Source organism: Paramormyrops kingsleyae, chromosome 9, assembly GCF_048594095.1.
Source record: "Paramormyrops kingsleyae isolate MSU_618 chromosome 9, PKINGS_0.4, whole genome shotgun sequence".
Lineage (NCBI taxonomy): Eukaryota > Metazoa > Chordata > Actinopteri > Osteoglossiformes > Mormyridae > Paramormyrops > Paramormyrops kingsleyae.
This window is the reverse complement of record NC_132805.1, coordinates 2,742,950-2,763,146: the sequence shown is the minus strand read 5'-3', so window position 1 is coordinate 2,763,146 and position 20,197 is coordinate 2,742,950. Positions and strand designations below refer to the sequence as shown.

The 20,197-nt window shown below is 41.6% G+C and overlaps 1 protein-coding gene and 1 long non-coding RNA gene across 4 annotated transcripts; one reads left to right on the top strand and one right to left on the bottom strand.

The window, feature by feature from the left end:
* Window positions 1–1,954: 1,954 nt before the first annotated feature.
* Window positions 1,955–7,848, bottom strand: LOC140592539 (alpha-(1,3)-fucosyltransferase 7-like). 2 transcript variants are annotated; one of them, XM_072716031.1, is made up of 3 exons: window positions 7,561–7,846; window positions 6,712–7,316; window positions 1,955–5,182 (listed from the first exon to the last, which is right to left on the bottom strand). In XM_072716031.1, exons 2-3 carry the CDS (start codon window positions 6,716–6,718, stop codon window positions 4,119–4,121), a joined length of 1,071 nt encoding a protein of 356 aa, XP_072572132.1. In that variant the 5' UTR covers window positions 6,719–7,316; window positions 7,561–7,846; the 3' UTR covers window positions 1,955–4,118. The 2 variants fall into 2 exon arrangements, with proteins under 2 accessions (XP_072572132.1, XP_072572133.1); XM_072716032.1 differs by lacking the exon at window positions 6,712–7,316 and having other exon boundaries at window positions 7,561–7,848.
* Window positions 7,849–11,317: 3,469 nt separating this feature from the next.
* Window positions 11,318–19,852, top strand: LOC140592540 (uncharacterized). 2 transcript variants are annotated; one of them, XR_011992859.1, is made up of 2 exons: window positions 11,318–11,673; window positions 13,496–19,852. It is a non-coding gene; the product is annotated as an uncharacterized lncRNA (long non-coding RNA). The 2 variants fall into 2 exon arrangements; XR_011992858.1 differs by having other exon boundaries at window positions 13,423–19,852.
* Window positions 19,853–20,197: the final 345 nt, after the last annotated feature.

Here is a 20,197-nt window from a genome sequence, read left to right as displayed (position 1 = left end):
TCGGGTTGTCTCAGTCAGTGCTATTTTGTCAACCCCGTGTCCGCAAATTAACTGCAGGGTAAATCTGATTTGGTTAAGCCCCCTTCGTAGTACAGGCCACTGTTCTCTAGGGGGTATTCCATGAAAGTAGCTAAAGAAAGCCAGACTTTCCCGAAAAAGTCACACTCAAACTAGCGCCATCTCTAAAATTAGCCTTATTTCATTCCGCTAATGCAGTTCAGCTTTAATTAATCGAGGCTCATACAAGACAGACTTGCAGTCTCACTTAGTGCGCACACCCGAGATATTTAAGAAGCCCAGATGAATGGATGAACAATAGATCAATCAAATGAGTCGGAAAGTGTATAAAACAAGAGCGTTTTTTTTTCACCGCAGAACAAACGCTGCTGATGGAGCTGTACGAAAAATGCAAAGATGTAATCGCTAAAAAGGCAATACTGTGGCCATAAATACAGCCAGGGAGTTGGCTTGGCAATGAAAGTTTTTAGTTTGATCCCCGTAACCACCGGGGAACCTGCTGGGTTGAGTTCACCTGTCATTCTTACTGTATAATGCTATTCTGTATTATTTGATCTCTAGAAAATACTTTCAATCGCATCCTTGTGAAATGTTCTGCACAAATAAGCGTATCTTGTCTTTGCTATTTTACTCATAAACTTTCAAAGTACACAATGACTAAAAATATAAAAATATCTTCCTGTTCATATTATTTTAACCGATTTTTTTTTCAGTTTCAGTCATTGCATTTCATGTTTGACCTTTGTAATATGGGTATGTTTTTACTTGAATTATTTTGTAATTAATTAGAATGTTGAGAATTTTTTTTATGGGCTTTATTATATCTATTACACGACATAGCCTAAGTAGTGAGAGCGCGGAATTTCGTCCCAACAGAACGATCTTTTGGGAATCTGTTCCCACACGTCGGACGTTCTTTGAGACAACGCTTTACTAAGCGAGACAGTTAACCTGGTCCGGAGCAGACTTGTTCACTCGCCTAAGTTACCATGGTAGCTCAGCAGGGATTCATTTAAGACACGTTGATGGAACGAAATTCCCACTTAAATGAGCCAGACTTGTCGAAATAAGTCAGACTTTCCCTTAAGCCTGCTTCATGGAAAACCCCCCTAGTTCCCTTTGTGGGTCTTCTATGGTTCAGTTAATAGTGTTTTATCCCTGTTTAGTTTTAGACCCTTGTGGTCCCATTGCTTTGTAGTTTACCCCAGTGTGTTCTGTTTTCATTAATAAACCCCATGTTGTCTTGTGAGCCGACAGTAGATTACCTTCTTTCCTGTCTGCTCCATGCTGCACCGTAACAGTGTGCATTGGATGTTATATATTGCAAAAAAAAAAAACTATAAAAGAAAATTGTTGTTTCTGAAACGAAGTTTAAATGTCAAATACTTTACATTATCGTTTTAAAATACTTTTTAGTTAATGTAATGACTTGTTTATCCTTGGTCCTCTTTTGTGCAATGTAGGCCTAAATTTCGACACAGAACCAGCGGCAACCGTGAGGCAAGAGCCAGAGGGACAGATAACCAACGAGGTAGAGCAGGGGGAACTGCAGGCGACTGATGAGCAGGAGCAAGGGGAAGCCGCAGGTGACCAGACTCCAGAAAGACAAACAAGGAAGCTGAAATACACTGAATCATTAGACAGGACTAAAGACAGCTGGTAACCAGGAGGATTCCACACGAGGTAAATGAGGGGGCGTGGCACACAGGAGGAACGGCACAATCAGGGCATGACACTATTGGAGTGCTGGAACATTATAATCAGGTGTGACAGATTACAGTTGGTCCTAAATTGTAAATTATTCATACATCCATAAAACAAACACAACGAATAACTAAGTGTACTGTAGTTAACCAAAAAGGCTACATATACAGTACGATTGTACTGTAAAACAAGGATAGCTAAATGTTCATAAGGCAATTGCATGGCAAACCAGTTGTTTTAGCACTTTATTTGCACATTTTTATTTATACAATCCTAGCATCCATCCTCTGATTCAGGAGCACTGCAAGCACATTACTCAGTGATTTGCTGTTGCTCTCATACTTCCATAATAAATAACTGCATGTCTGACATATAATTACAAACAAATTAAAAGGGAGCCCAAAACCCCTCATCCTCTGATCCACTCTCAAAGATGTGTTCAGTCAAAACAGAATGAAGCGTTATTGCCTCAGCAGCTTCATGATATTCCATGGAATGGAATGAACTTGTCCAAGGAATTTATCACCGTTCTCTGTGTACCAGGAGTATGCAGCACGGACATTACTCATGATCCTTGATTCCTATTTTAAATAGAAAGAAGATGAAATGGAGAAATACATGGTGTGCAAAAAATCAGTCTTTTTTAGAATCATGTTTATAAACACTCTATACTTCTACATATGAATTCAATATTTCTTGAACAATTACAAATTTACCAAACGGCACAAGCTAATATTGTTCATATACACTGTGAGAAAGACAGTGATGGAATACTGTTGTGCAGGTGGGATACCACTTTTGCATAATCCCCCTTGTAATATGGGCAAAAGGGACAATGTAAAAGATGGTAATTAGCTGCAGGTCATCTCGCTGGAAGTGGAATTTCTCATTGACAAGTGATGCTGAAAGAGTTGTTTACAGCAATAAGCAATATGTCATTACTGTAAATAACTAATCGTGCTTACCGTATCATTTACACATCTTGTACTGTTCTGTACATACTGCATTTATATCCCTGTGCTGACACACACTCGTGCACTTTTATACATTTATAAACAACAAATTCACATTGTATATAACAGCTAGACTGTACTGACAAACTGTGTATGTATCTGCTGTGGAGACAAATTCCCTGTATATGGGAACATACTTGGCCAAATAAATCGGATTTTGATTCTGGTGTCTAATGTTAATTGTCAGTTTATATTTTGATTAGCATGCGCATTTGTAATCGGCACATCATCAGTGTCATGATTTAACCTTAGTTTTAGTTTAATTTAAACTGTAGATTGTTGGCTGTAGCAACACAGACAGCTCACAAGAAGTCTTCCTCAAACAAGGACATGAGTAGCTTCTGGTGCAAAACGTAAGTAAAGCTCAAGTAAAGGAAATTCAATAGGGTGGTTGCTTCCACATTACAAAATAAGGTAAATCGAGCTTTGTTGTGGGTATGATTTGGAAAGGTTTGGCACACATTGTGAAAATAAAATATAGATTTTGTTGAAATTTGTATTTTTTCTGAGAAAATATTATGAACCATAATTGATAATTTGTTTAGAAAAATGGGATTGTCCTCTGAAATACTGCCAGTCACATTTTAGCCATTCTGGGTTTGTTTTGGATGGGTTTGGCCCACAGGGACACCGAAGTGCATAATTTCCTCAGTAAAGCTTGTTAGGTTCCATCAAATTAAGTCAAATATCTCCACTGTGTTGAAATATTCTCAAAATACCATAACAGAAAGTTGCCACTTTGTTCAACATTTTCAATTTTCTACTGTTTCTAAATTATGGAAAAGTTATGAGTTTCAATTATTCAAGAAATTGAAATAGATGGTACAGTTGTCAGCTTTGATTTGAGAAATTAGAAATTTGAAAATTGGACTAATTCAACATACACATAAATAGTCTACGTAAAAGCAGAACACAGCAACATTACATTACAGCACATTACCCAGGTAGAAAAATATTAATATAGACAGCGTTAATAATTAACATCAACAGTAATATCAACAGCTGTGAAATGTCTACAGATTGTTGTTAACATTCTGTAATGCATTAGTCATAGTTATTTAGTAATTAAGGCTTGATTTTTAGATGATTAAATATATAGATTAGCTTATGCTATTTAATAAAACAGGTACGACATTACAATAAGCCTCACTTTTGCCACTTGTAAATGGTAGTAACTCATTAATAAAAAGATACCTGTGTTATAACTTGTTTAAAATTGTGTTACAACCTAATTAATAACCAGATCATAAACCATTTGTAAACCCTTTATATGGGGAGCCTTATTGTAAAGTGGTACCCAAATCCACATACACTATATCTTGTTTTTTTCTCACGGCTGTAGGAATGCAGCCCAGGTCTCCAGCTTGCTGTCCTGGTTTAAGTTCATGGTTCATGCTTGGACCAGGAATCCAGGTCATCATAGATCTTTCTGGGTGGCAGGCGTTCATATATTTCACATATCTTGCAAAATTGCTCCTGCCAGCTGTGGTACCTTTTAACATCATAATCACTGCGCCAACGGAAGTATGAGTTGTATCGCTCTTTGTCTGAGGCTAACTCGTTTAAGAAAGTGGCCAGTTCTGTAATGGAGGCAAAGTCGTCCACGTGGATGAAGGAGTCTTTAGGAATGTAGGCCTCGTAGTTAGCTCGAGGTGGGCCCAACACCACCGGCACAGTGCCAGCCAGAAAGGCATTGTACCACAGCTTCTCTGTTATGTAGTCTGTATGCTCTGAGTTCTCAAAGGCCAGGTAGAAGTAGCACTGAGAAATAGTAGGTAACACCTGGTCGTCATTTAGTGGCTTATTAGCCCATCGTCCATAAACCTCCACAGGGATCAAGCTCTTCAGACTCATGTATACTTTAGATCTTTTGTGACTTGACTGGTAGTTGCTGACCACCCAGCAGACCAGGGTTTTCTTAGCAGGGATAGTATAATTACCTTTGGTTGTTCTGGGAACCAGCTCCCCATAGGGTACGGAGATGTCAGCATCATTCCTGTATGTCATGGTCCAGTTGAACAGGCCTCCATAACGTCTCAGGTCCCCATTATGGGCTGGAGACTCCAGGGAAAACCACACCCACTTTTGTGCTGGCAGGCGAGGAAGGTCAAGGGGCAGCTTGGAAACGCCATTTTGCAGTTCACGGTTGTGGTAGATCACCACGTCAGCCTGAGAGAAGACACTGCGGTTGTCCACAAGGTTGCAGCCAGAGACATGGAAACTGTCCCAGCACTCGTCCCTCTGCAATGTGGAGATGTCTCCAAAGGGCCAGTGCCAGATCAGAATGTTCACCTTCCTGCGTACTGCCTCCTGCCATATTCCACTGATCGACCACTTGTATGAGACGCTGCAACTGACGACAAAGACCAGGACGAGAACCAAAAAGACATGGAACTTTCTGCATTTCTTGAAGTCCATGGATGACACTGCAGAGGCATCATTTGACACTGTGGGTTAAGCAGGATGTGTTAGGAAGCAGACAGACCTTTTTAAGGTCTAGACTTCAGGTAAGAGCATTTCAGTAGAACAATATAATTGGGAAACTTTATCAAGATATAAATATTCTTAAACGTACATTCTTCATTCTCATAATGGCAATTTGTAACATGGACACAACTTTAAATGGACAAGACTTTACTGAATTTTAAGACAACTCAGCTAAATACGTTTTTTGTAATTAAGTTTCCATTATAATAATCAATTCAATTCAGTTTACTTTTATATAGCACTGGTAAGAACACAGTCACTCCAAGGCACTTGGTAAGAGTATGTTGTATCCATTACAACAGTACATCAATTGAACAAAATGGTGCATGAAACAGGGGAAAGAGAAAGAGGGAAAACCAGAAGACAACTGAGTAGAGGAATCAAAAACTCATGTTAGCATTATAGAAAAGAGAGAAGATGAACCTGTTTTAAGAAAATAAGGGTGTAACCTGTCAAGGTTTGTAAGCCACACCCATGAATTCATGTGTTGTAAGCCACATTCATGCTTCCCTGATCAGTGACATACTAGTTCTTTCCATCACTTCCTTGTGAGGTTTTCTGAGTCTCTGCCATAGTGAGTATTTCTGTGATTTCCATTGTTAGCTGCCTTTCTTTATCAGCCTTCTACCTGCTTCTTGCCGTTGTCATTTCAATTCCGATTCTGCTGCTGTTCTGTCCTGTCCTGTTTTTTTGATGATTGCCTGTTTGCAACTTCAAGTTGTGATCCTGTTTTGTCTTTGGTTAATAAATGGCCAAGAAACGCTCCAGACGTCGACCTTTATTACTGCATTACGATCATCCATTATGTGTAAACAGAATATTGTGGTTAAGCTTACAGTAGCTGGGTCTAGTTGTATTGAAATGCAGGAATGCACCAGGAAGCCCCAGAATACTCAGAGACACTGCAGACAATTTAGCAACTGAGGTCAGCAGTGCAGAAATTATGAAATTATTTTTATGTTAAAATGTCATCAAGTAAAACATATTTTAAACAAAACAATAATTATGTGAATAAAATTATAAATAAGAAAAAGGTTGTAACGTGTTTTTCTCAAAAAATTTATATATAACACCAGAAAAGAGGCAAATATTACATCATTTCTTTTACTGTAATATATATAATTATATCCTGCTGGTCACGTCCGCCTGACCCTCCTGCTCCTCCCTAATGTGACCCTCATAGGCTGTGCTTGTTGCTTGTTAGTCTTTGTATCTAAGTACCTATGTGTCTCATTATCCCCAGTCCGGTCATTAATGTGCTTCCTCCTGTAAGCCCGTGTCCTTCCCCATACTACAGTAGCCTTCTCGTTTAATATAAAGAAAATTCACCTTCTTTTTTGTGCACTAATTCTGTACTTTGTTTTGTTACCTCCATTTCAATCACTTGAAAAGCAGAACTTCAATATAAGTAACTGATCAGCTCTAAGTTGAACATGAAGGTGGCTTCTCCCTGACGAGGTGTGTAATCTGTAGCTTCCTCTCCGCTTACCTGCCATGTCGCCTTTGTGCTGATGACCAGTCTGTAGTCAGTGCCTGGACTCTGGGCTCCTTTATCTATCTCACCTCAGGTTATGGGCTTCCAGAGAGGAGCTGGACATCTCATCACACATACACAAGTGAAAAGTGTATTCTATGTCTTAGTCTCTCTCTCTCTCTCTCTCTCTCTCTCTTTCTTACTCATGATAACTCAAATTCCACAAGTGAAAAACCATACATACCAGTGGAACTTGCTATACCAGTCAGTTATATGAGTTTATATTTTTATTTGCACTGTATTCTTTTTCTAAAGTCTATTAAAGTCTAATAATGGTATTTAATGTAAAAAAAATTGTACATCAATATCAGACAAAGTAATGTAATTTCTGAACTTAATAAATAAGTGTAAAAACATTGATAAATAAATAGAAATCTTGTGGAACCAGTTTCACAGTCACAAAAAATGGCAGGGAGTCACACACTTGTGTAACCCCTGTTTTACACTGGATGCGTGTCCGCTGCGGTGCGACTGCGCTGCATTCCCATTCTGTCCGAGGCCGTCCGCCAATTCGCACTGGACGCGTTTGTGGTCCGTACAGTATATGATCCGACGCGCCGCTGGTTTGCGAGATCACATGATCACGGGAGAATAACATTTAACATCAACCCATTATGTGGATTTAACATAACATAACAATGTGGATTTAACATAACATTTATCTATGTTTCTATGGATAAAATAATGTGTCCGTACCATGTAGGTTACTTAACACTTTATTAGGAGTTTACAAGTACTTCACAGTACAGGTTACTTTCATTAAAAATCAAGTATATACATAGTTAACTGGAAGATTCAACTTACCGTCAAATCCCAAAACTTCTGAAGTTTCACTCCACGCCTTCTCCTTTCTACTAATATATCCTTCTAAAAAGGATGTCTGGGGTCGTACACAATTCCGTGTTTCTCCACCTCCAAAATTAATTTTTCCTCGTCCATGATGTGACGGAGAATTGGCGCATGCGCTCTGTGTTGCGTTCGTGATCCGTATCCATCAAAAATAGACTTGATGCGCATCTCGACGGACTGCCGGACGTGTGACGGAAGAGAGACGCAACGCAGCGGATCTGGTGTAAACTGATGCATTGACTTAATTGGCGGCGATTGCCTGCGGCTGCCGTGTCGGAAACGCACCGCAGCGGATACGCATCCAGTGGTAATCAGGGGTAAATCAGGGATAAAACGGAGGGGGGGTGCAGATGCCAGACAAATACAGGAATCAGTCTTAGATTCAGCTGAAGCTATTTCACTAAAAATTACATTTTTTACAGAATTTTACTAAGAATTCAAACCAAGGTCCTTAAGCCCAGTTGCTAAAAAGGACTGGCGGAACCCACATTCTCAGTTGTCCATTGCTTTGGATATACACTCTATTGTTTGTCTTATATGAGGTACTGGCAATTATGGGATGTAGAACCTGTTTGTTGCAGATTCTAATCTGTCAAGTTCTTTGTCACTGGTATGATAAGGTACAGGGTGTCGTGGAGTCATACCTGCTTTTCTTACAAAGCATTGTTTATGCTGACGAAAGAACTGCCAGTTCATGCTCACTGACTAGTCAGTATTTGACAGTTTAGAAACTGGTTCGAAAGAAAAGATTATGGATTAAGATTAAGAAGTGGCAGTATGTTCAGCCCTGCATACACCTCCCTTTATGCTTTGAGTATTAAATGCAGGCCAAAGCCATAACATGACGGGGAGGCGCAATGCTATCAATCCACATCTCATCCATCAATGATTTTAAATGCCCCTTTGTTCTGGACTCAGACAGGGCCCATGTGTGCCAATTGAGCACCCCCAGCAAGATCTAGCAAACACCGCCTGCTCCTCACCAAGAAAAGTAGGGTTGCAGGTGACCTCACACTGCAGCATGTACGGTCTGTCCTGTTTTACTGCATTTGTCATGGCCCAGTGTGCTGTTGTCAGCTGCAACAATTGCAGTGTTTGTGACAGAGGTAAATTATTCTTTAGGATTCCTAAAATTGTAAAAATAAAAAAGATGAAGATTTATTTAGTGAGCACTGTCAGCAATGCTTACACGACATGTCAAATGCAACCCATACTGAGAAGAACCTTAACACTGGGAGAGTTTGTGGAGATCACTGTATAATTTTTAAGAATAACATTAAAATTATTACTGTTTCTATGGGTCTGTTACCGTAGATAACAGTACTGGGTTTCATTAGCTGGTGAACATTGGTTTAGTTTTTGTTAGAACGGTGATGCTACTGCATCTCAAAATCCCCAGTCTGTTTATGGTTGTGGCGACTGATTAGACTTGTTTGTACTTTTATGACTTTTTTTGCTACATAACGTATGAGAGGTAAGCTGATTAAATAAAATGGGTTGGTATTAAAAAAAACATGCCTTAAACCCCATTCTCATCCTTTCACACTGGGCTAATCAACCACTATATAGCCTATAAGGGAGAGACCATTGACTGGGCACCAATAATCAACATATAGGACACAGCAGTGTGAAGAGTCTCATCATCATAGGAATCAAGAGACGACTGCAGTGAGGATTCTCATGTGCAATGATACCAGATTTGTTGTATTAACATTATATGACACATGACTGTAACATTAACACTGCAGCACATGGTTATCTTCCAGTCTGTAGTAGAGAAGGGTTGTGATGTTGTAGTATGGAGTAGTCACCCGTTGAGCAGATACTGTAGTACAAAATGAATACAAGTAATAGGAAGTACTCCTGGGGAGTATTTTTCGTACGTGGATTACTCGTTTAGCTGAATGTATTTTTTGACGATTTGGCATGATCCTGGATCTGATTATTTTGGAAATTCTTGGACGCTGGATGTGTTGACATAGCAGCATATCCAAATCCTCAAACCTGCTTGGAGCAGGTTTGTTCTGTGTAAACAAGGATTGATTGGCTCGCACACATAATCAGTGTCCGTGCGTTGAAATCCAGTCAGTCGTGGCCTCCCCATTGATATCAATTGATATCGGTGTGCAAATTATAAGAAGAGGGTTTTGCGTGATCAGAGAGCGTCTTGCGCGATCGGCAAGATCCTTTATTGATCCATAATCTTTTCTTTCTAACAAGTTTCTAAACTGTCAATATATATATGATTTTTTATGTCAACAATTCTTTAAATAGTGATATACCAATATTTACCAGTTTGAAGTATATATACATTACATTAGCCATCTCCTATGCAGTCGAACAATAACTAGCCTAATTGAGGACGGCGATTGGATGGACGTCAATTGGGGTACCGACTGGAGCTTGACACAAGTCCAGGGGGTTTCCTACATAGAGGATCCTGTAGGCAGAAGGTATGGAAGCCCGTTTCCGCCACCGGGGAAAAAAATAATATAACATTTAAGTCGAAATTTCGACTTAGTTATCTTATTGTTATTTAGAGATATTATCTCGAAATTTCGACTTATTATCTCGAAATAACGAGATAACTATCTCGAAATTTCGACTTAGTATCTCGAAACAAGTTTCTAGCTTTAATAACTTTTCACAGAAGGTGGTGCGTTTTTCGATACACACCGATTATTTTTGCGCTTCAAACCATTCCGTGATTTGTGCGAAATCGTGTTAATAGCTATATTATTATAGGTGCTGTCAGCTGTAATGACATGGTGGTTTAGCATTTTAGGCTCTTGGCGACTGATGCAAACCCCTTTGTTTCCCAGATTGCTTTACGTACGAATTTTAATTAATTTTTGAATGTTCGAATGTATTAGCTGTGAAAAAAAATGAGACAGTCATGTCCTATGAAGTGCATGGATCAGGGAGACCTGGTGGACAATGCACACCCCTTGGATTTTCAAGATCACTTTCTGTCTAACAGTTAATTATTATTACATTTTATCCATATTACATGCCATTGCTCCATTTCATACATATTGACAGTTAATTGATAACACAAATTAATCCATAAGTAAGTTGTAAAGTGTGATTTAGGCAGTGCACCGTGGGACAAAGCAAATGTATCACAGCTGAATTGCTTGATTACGTGTTTCGTAATCGGTGTGCATCGTTGTCTGTGAAGTCAACAACACGATTCTGTCATTAAAAACACCCCACCTTCCGTGAAAAGTTCTTAAAGCTAGAAACTTGTTTCGAGATACTAAGTCGAAATTTCGAGATAGTTATCTCGTTATTTCGAGATAACAAGTGGAAATTTCGAGATAGTTATCTCGTTATTTCGAGATAAGAAGTCGAAATTTCTACTTAAATTTTATATTATTTTTCTCCCCGGTGGCGGAAACGGGCTTCCATACAGAAGGGAGCGTCTGCAAATAATAATAATAATATGTGAACACCTTACAATCCATTACATTTATTTATTATTGTCTTTTTAAAGTTACGTTAAGCCTTTTCCTTATCATGGTCGCCAATGGAGGGGAAAACGCTTAACTTAAGATGAAGTCCATATTCCTAATATTTCGGTTTTGATTTTTTGTCAGGTGAAAGTAGTGGCGGCTGGCCTATAGGGGGCGCTCGGGCGCCGCCCTCCCAGATGTGGGGGGAAATATAAAATATATAAAAATAAATATATATATATATATTTTTTTTATCAATGTCAGTTTTACTTAATAGTGTGTGCCTACATGCAATCTGAATTATTTAAACCCTATTTCCACCAACTGACTCATTCAACAGTGAATTTCCACCGACAGATTTCCACCAATCATTTCTCTTCTTGGGCGCTCATCAAAGCGCCCCAGAAGTGGCGAAATAGCCAATCGTGTATGGTTGCTAGGCGAAAATAAAGATTTGGCCTATCAGCATCGCCGAATTAAATGGTTTTGGGGCGCTGGAAATTTAGCCCCTGCTACAGAAAATGCGGGAAAGCTTTGGATTGCTCTCAGGTCAGTCAGTCAGAGAGAGATGATGGTGACGGCGATTGTTGAGGGGCAGCTTCCACCAAATTCGGTGAGCTCGTTATTGAATTATCCTTTTGCGAGAAGGACGATGGTGGAAAAAATCCACGTTAAAGAGCTGGGACCCGACAAGCCCGAAATAACTGTAGCTGTAAATTGTTAATTTACTTTATCTGTGAAACTGCAGTTTTTTAGAAGGAAATTAAATTATGATTGTGAAATTGTTGTAATTTTCTGACTGTTCATTTGAATGCTTATACTGGACTGGGAAGGTAAATCTATTGGTACGCCAGCCCCACCAAGAATTTTTTTCACCAGCCGCCACTGGGTGAAAGTCTTTATGACCAGATAGATGTGTGAGAAATTTGGTGATTATTGGTCGCTATTTTGGTACATTAAACCACATTAAGCTTTTTCACATTAAGCGTTTTAATGTCCCTGGTAAAGTGACTGTATTTCCAGAACAGTGCTGTGATTTGCAGTGTTCATCTTTTCCACAGAATAATTAAACCAGCTCGATTGGGAGTCTTGAGTTGCGGTGCATTTATATAACACAACGAAAGATCACGCCGGTTACACATGCAGCATTAGCTGTATGTTACCTATTGTTTTTGCCTTTCTTACTGAAATTGTTTTATTATTATAAACACTGTACGTTATTTAACTTAACACAACCGCAGCTTATGTGATAGTGTTTCATGTTTTATTGTTCTCTGCTAATTTAAATGGGGTTTTATTTGCTGACAAAATGACACCATCTAGTGGACTTACAAGGAATTTGACTCAGGTAGTTGTACTCTAGCAGAGAAAGTGTACATGTGTACAATAAGTAACTGTGCTGGTAGGGGTGGGCGCTACACCAGTGACGTCATAGTTATTACCTGCGTGATTGTGCGCCACGATATGGATTTGCACTATACCATGCAGTAGCACTGTGAGAAGTCTACAGCCTAATTATACAACAGCCTATTTATAAAAAATAAAGCGTTTTATATTTTCTTCAAAGCATCAGTTGTAATCTGAATACTTGTCCTTATATAGTATATAAGGACTCATATATGTAATTGTCTTATCTAAATTATGTAATTTTTCTATTACACACTGTGATGGGGTGCTGCGATAGCAAATTAAATAAAAAATAAACAGATTTTTTGTAATTATACACATTAAACAAAACAACCTGGTTACATACATATAGTAGCAAATTAAAAAAATAAAACATATTCACTAAATCAGCATGTTGTGCATGATAAAACGTACACAAAGGATGTGACAGCTGGTTCACTGTTCATGGGCATGATAGCAGGTGGATAGAAACTGTTCGCATGTTGGCTTGATTTGGCTCACAGTGATTTGTAGCATCTACAAGATAGAAGCAATTGAAAGAATTTGTGTCCAGGGTGTCAGGGGTTAGCAATGATTTTTCCTGCTTGTTTCTTGACTTGGGAGGCATACAGGTCCTGGAGAGTGGGCAAAGGGTTAGGGTTAGGGTCCTGGAGGGTGTGCAAAGGGTTAGGGTTAGGGTCCTGGAGGGTGGGCATAGGGTTAGGGTCCTGGAGGGTGGGCATAGGGTTAGGGTTAGGGTCCTGGAGGGTGGGCATAGGGTTAGGGTTAGGGTCCTGGAGGGTGTGCATAGGGTTAGGGTTAGGGTCCTGGAGGGTGTGCATAGGGTTAGGGTTAGGGTCCTGGAGGGTGGGCAAAGGGTTAGGGTTAGGGTCCTGGAGGGTGGGCAGAGGGGACCCAGTGATCTTTTCAGCAGTCCCGATTGTCCTTTGAAGCCAGTGATTGTTTCGTTGGATAGGTGATCTAAACCAGACTGTGATGGACATGCAAAGAACAGACTCAATGGTTGCCGTGTACAATTGAATCAACAGCTCCTGTGGCAGGTTGAACTTCCTCAGACAGGACAGAGTGATTTTGGGATGCAGGGCACCATGATGGAGCAGTGGTGTAGCCGGCGACAGTCCACAGGGAAGATGACTTCTGGTGAGATGTTTCTTCATCTTCCTGTGCCTCCCAGGGGAAGTGAAGGTAGCTCTGCTGGGCTCAGTCTTCCAGGTCAGCTGCAAATGGCCCTAGACTTTCAGGAGGGAACTTAGCTGTGGACAGACGCCTGCACTGTGGCTTTCAACCAGATTCACATGGCACTCTCCAATGGACCTGAAGGGGAGCATGTAGTTGCGTATTTCAGCAAAATGCTAAGTAGGCACGACCGCAACTACTACATGACCTGATGGGACCTGCAGGTCTGTAAGAACTTCTGTCCCTACCTCTGCAGTCAGCGGTTCTGGCTGAGGATGGACCACACATCCCTCACGTAACTCCTGAGCTCCCTCAGTCCGGAGGAACAGCTGGCCCGCTGGCTGGAGGTGCTGGCAGAGATTGACTTTGAGGTCCAGCATCATCCCAGGAAACTGCATCAGAATGCAAATGCTGGCCCTGCATCACCATAGACCAGGGGTCACCAACCTTTCTGAAACTGAGAGCTACTTCACGGGTACTGAGCCATACGAAGGGCTACCAGTTTAGGTTTAGGTCCTAAACTTATCTAAACTTCATGTTTAAAACATGTTTTAAATGCTTTTTTTTAAAAAAAGATATTGTCATTTTCAAATCTATATAAATGCAAATGTGATTAAAGAACAATAGCAACAGGATAAAATAAAATTTTAGATGCTGCTCACTGGTGAGTTGTGCTATTTTTAGAACAGGTTCGGGGGCGGCTCATGTGGTCCTGGGGGGCATCCTGGTGCCCCCTGCCATAGATTGTAGCTACTGCTGCCAGGTGGAGGAGTGTGACCAACTCCCCGAGTTGATGGCTGCTGCCTACACAGCACCAGACAGCGGGGGCTGCCAGGATATCGATCCCCAGCAGCTCATCCCAGAGCAGCACAGTGACCCCATGCTGGTCAGGGTGAGGAAGTAGCTGGACGGGGGGGGCGACCTGGCTGGAAGGTGACCGAGGCCTTCCGCTCCCAATGGAGCACGAGGGTCTGCTCTTCCGGCGCCGGCAATCAGCGGGCAGTGCAGGGGAGCTGCTATATCTGCTGGTGCCCCAGACCCTGCACCCCATCTTGCTGAGGCTGGAGCATGAAGCCATCGGGGCCAGGCACTTCGAGGTTAAAAAGGTGACGGGGAAGCTGTGGCAGCACTTCAACTGGCCCCACTGCCAGTCCCAGGCTCCCCTGCAGCCGTACATAGCGGGCACCCCCATGGAGCGCGTAGGGCGGGATGTCCTGAGCCCCTTTCCCTGTACCAAGGCTGGGAACCGCTACATATTCATGACTGTGGGTTACTTAATGATGTGGCTGGAGGCATATGCGGTTTGTGACCAGAATGTCACCACCATGGCAGTGAAACTCCTAGACCCCATAAGGAGCTGCACAGCTACCAGGGGAGAAACTTCAAGGCGCCGGTGTTTGCCAGGGTCTGCCGGCAGTTAGGGATCATGAAGACTCACACCACCCAAGAGAGCAGCAGCTGCACCCCCGCCCCCCTCATGCTTGGCCGTGAGCTGTGGACACCAGTGGAGCTAGGGTTCGGCTCAACCCCTAAACCGGAGCTGCTGGTGACACCAGGACTGCACTGCCAGTTCCAGGAGTGTGTGTGGACTGTACATGAGTTGGCCAGGCAATATATGGACATGGCCACGGTCAGACAGAACCAGGCCTATGACCAAGCCACTGCCATGGACAGGTCTTTAAGCCTGGGAACTCTATTTCAATGTACTGCCCCATCAGGAAGAGGAGGCGGTGGTCCAGGCTGGACAGCCACTGGCAGGGCTCCAGGGAGGTTCTGGAGTGAACCTCCAACGTGGACTTCAGGGTGTTGCATTGCGATTGCCTGGGTCTGTACCAGGCCCAGGCCTCCTCAGAGCAACCTTGTCCAGGACAAGGGGTGAGTATTCCAGCAGCTGGATGTGATTCAGACGGTGGGAGACCTGAGGTCTTGCCGTCCAGGAGGATTCAGCATTGTTCAGAGCACTACTGGGACTCTGTCGGTGACACAGGATGGGGAACCACCAAGGAGGGCAGAGCAGTGTTCGGAATACCCATCAGGCAACGCAGCATGCTGTACTGGTGGCAAATGTAAATGATGTAAATAGCTTTATATATATCACGTATTGTGTTATTTTGCCATATGTAATGTCATGTGTAGTGTTAATGTTAACTGTTGTAAATGGTGGGGTGTGTGTGTGTGTCACGATCCACGGGGAAGCAGGCGACAGATGCCATGAATATAGACAAAAGGGTTTTTATTTCCGGGACGACACACGTAACATCACAATGACCGGACTGGGGAAACAAACGGAAACGCGGACTAAATACAACGGACTAATTGACAACGATCAGGAACAGCTGGTAAACACGGGGAATCCACATGCGGTTAACGAGGGGGCGTGGCACACAAGAGGAGCGGACGATCGGGGCATGACAGTGTGTGTGTGTGTTTGTGTGTGTGCACCCACTGTGTGTAGTATGTGAAGTCAGGACGGTCAGCACAGTGGGCAGTGTGTGTGTGTTAGAATGGATGGCATACATCATTAAATGCCATTTTTGCATTTTCCTGCACTTGAGTCTGGCTTGGTGCTATTCTGCACACATGTCCAACACCTGTGTCACAATATTAATGTTAATTCATTAGTTAAATTGTTAGCACTACTAAAACGTCCTTTATACATGCTTAGTGATATGTTCAGTTTAGCTCAGCATTAACTTAGAAATAATCTACAGCTATTCCTGAGAGGTTGTGTAGCATGCACTGGTGCAGCGTGTTGCCATACCCATCACATGACGAAACACCTACGATCGCGTGGCACATGGAAGGAGCGGACGATCAGGGCAGGACACATTGTTTGGATACATTTATTTTCTTACTTTACAAATTACTGTTTTGATAAATGTGCTTAGATGTGTATAGTACAGTATATGCTCTTCTTATTTTATCCGGTTCATTTTATGTTTAAAAGCTAAAAAAAAACGTGTAATTTTTTGGGGCCAGGAACCAATTAATTGGTTTTCCATTATTTCTTATGGGGAAAATTCAATCACAACTCAAACTTTTTAGGATTCGATCCGGAGTTCTGAACGGATTAAATTTGAGTTCTGATGTACCACTGTACAAGCAGTGCAGTGAAACAGATTAACTTTTATCAACAGGTTTAAAGTAATTAGTCTAGGCTTGGGCGATAGTATACGGTAATATGGCATACCGAAATATATAACAATCCTTACAACAAAATTGGCCGGAAACTCCCACTCGGTGAATTTTATCACCAAGATTTCAAAAAGCTGGATTAGTGCTGCTTTTTAAAATACCATATACCTCGGTATAATGTCTGGACAGTATGAAAAATTAGATATGCGGGTATCTCCTAATCTCTTTATACAACTGCTCACCATAACTTCTACAACAACAACTATTATTCCTGTACGTTTTGGCCATTGAATGCTAATCTGTGTAAGTCCACGCTGCCACCTACGGGAGATACCTAATCAATTACCTTGCACATGCACGGCTGTTGTGCACAGATGCACAAGGTTTCTGCTAGACTTAAAAACTTGGGCTACATGCACACTGAGCACAGCCGTCCACAGCCAATCCATGATGACCAAATTTATGTATGAATTGGCCATTACCATCATGGGTTGAAGCGTCCAACGTTGTTAGACATTTTGAATTGTGTTTTTTTCCCTTGTTAATTATCTTTTGTTCATGTTACTCAGTATTGGTCCTTGTTTCGTGTTTTAGATCCGGGTCATCCCTATTTCTCTTGCGTTAGTATTTCCTGGTGTTTCAGTGCCTTACGATTGTTGTTATGATGACCCTAACCTGTTCCTTGTTGCCCCTAGTCTTTAGTGTTTAGTTAATTAGTTACAGCTCACACATGTCCCTTGTTCAAAGACGATTCTGCCGTGCTTCCAGTGAGCCTCCCATTCTGCAATGTTAATCCTTCTGACTATCACCAGCTCCAGGTTACCTGGCCTGAGACTCGTCCCCCCTCCAAAGCAGGTATGAAGAACTGCTCAAAGACCCTGGCACTCGAAGGTCTCCTGAGGCGATGAGCACACCCAAATAGTTAGGGGATTGGGTGATGGAGCTTTCCCCAAGAGTTGGAAGCCTGGGAGGTAGGATGACACGGAGGGTTGTTTGCTTGCCATGGAGGATATGGTAAGAGCCCCAGCCACCAGGCATCCCTCACACCCTGAGAGTGTCTGGGTCTGACTGCACCTGAGAACTTCCAGTCCTGCTCCTTGCCAGATGAGGTGGCCTGTCCTCACTCAGTCCTTCATCAAAGTACCCCAAGACAAGGAAGAACTGGGAATCTCTGACGATATGATGCATTCCCTATAACTTGGAACTTGAAATTTTCTGACGTCCTTTTTTTGTTATTTAAATATCTATTGTTTTCAAAAATAGGTACACAGCAGCTCCATGGCTAATACCAGTGAGGGAACACAGGGAAGGTAAAGCATCCTAATGACACTGCCCCATTGCTAACAGAAATACGGGATTCACTTACAAAGTCCATATTGTTTTTCAGCTGCCTCTTAATAAAAATCTTACTGACAATTTATATGGTTCACAACAGTTTGACAAACTTCTATTACAGTTGATCCTCTATCCCCCATCCTAGCTAACATCAGCTCATAGCAGGCAGTCTCCATCATAAATGCTATTGTGATTGTGATAGGGCTACTTTTATGGCTGTATGAAGTGCTCTTTCACCATGGTACACAAAACCACAATTAAATTATTTATTCTATAGGCAACACTTCAAATGTGGCATTAATTATGAATAACAGTGACATGCACAGACTGTTCAGGCAGGTGCTGGAACAGGGGGGAGCGGGAGGATGGGGGTATGGTCTATTGGTACTTTTTGCTGCCGTAAATATCCGTGATCGCTTGGGGGGTAGGGCCAGGATTCCAGTATATTCTGTTTATGTTAACATGCTGGGTAATTCATACTGAAATATTAAGTTGTATTGTTAAGGCTTACGCTATGTATATGAATTTATGTGAATTCAATTCCATTTTCATTCAAGTTTCATCTATTCAAAGTCGAATTGCGATTCTGCACCGTGTGTTCAATCAATTTATGAATTGAATTTGATTTTCAAGGTCATTCTCAGGTCAGTTCTGAGTGGTACAGTAGATATCCCTGTTATGTACTCAAATGCCACACAGGTGTTACAACAACGAGCCCCATTTGCGCTAATTTATAGTTGACTTTATAGTTTTGTAGGTGCTTTACAACGACAGCCTACAGAACAAAACAGATATAAGAAAACCCTGAAAAATAAACTGAAATATTAAACTCACTCAAAGTAGATGTTAAATCCCCCAGCAGTAAGACAAAACGTGTTGGAAAATAATCAAAGAATGAACATCCATTTCGGTCTGTGGAATGTCAAAGACATCAGCCATAGCTACAGCTACTGTACACAGGAGTTACCCAGCCCACATTACCTGAGTTGTCTTTCTCCATATGTCGTACTGTACTTTATATAGGTCCCCTTTAAGCATCACTGCCGCTGATCTCTTGGGTGAACCTTACCGCCTGTGGTGATGGCAAACTTTGTTCACTCCCTTCCACGTGAAGCAGAGTGTTGCAGGATAAGCCAGGGTGTATTTTGCATTCATCTCTTGCAGTAGTTTTCTTTTCTCTGCCAATTGTTTTGACATGTCCAGAAAGACAGAGGTTCTACGGCCCATCCACTTCATCGCTCCTTCTCTCTTGCAGCCTTTAAGACCTTCTCCTGAGCTGACGATTGTAGAAATTTAATCAGGATTATTCTGGGTGGACAGTTGATGATTATTGAGCTGTGGACCAGGAGAGCGGTGTGCTCTCTCAATCTCAGATTCACCATTTACCTCGATGCTGAGCCCTGTAGACAAAATTCTTTGTATGCAGCCAGTTATACAGTATTTCCAGCTTCAATGCCCACTCTCACTCCAAGTCTCACATTATTACGGCGGCTCCAATTCTCCATTTCTCCAAAGAATGTGCATACATTGTTTTGTTCTGTTTTCCTGCTCCGACCAACTGTTGAGTGACATCTTCCATGGTACAAACGCAGCCTTCGCTGTCCATGAGACGCTCTTGAATAGCGCTTATTCTGTTATTTATATTCCATTTGTTTCTCTAATGGTTGAAATGTCTGAAGCTTTGGTATGTAATGTCACATTAATTTTACTGACTTTGACGAATAAATTTTCCATACCTACGTGTTGGTCTCCATTGTTGGCCTGCTAGATCCCACAATTTAGGTCAGGTGTGTTGTTCAAAAAAATTTGATGTATTTGTTGACATTTTAGTGTGGGTCCTGGATGTTTCTGGTAATTTAGACAAGACTTAAATACAACCAGAGAATAACTAAAAGAAAAACCGTGCATAAGAATATTTTGATTTATTGGCGGTGTAATGGAGAACTCCTACTGTAAATGCAGCCATCCTGCATCGTGACCCCACATGACTCTTCAACCTCCTACTTGAAAAAATACATTAGAACGACTGCATAGATTGCATTTGTAGTGCAAATTTATGCAAGCTAATCCATAAGTGTATGCAA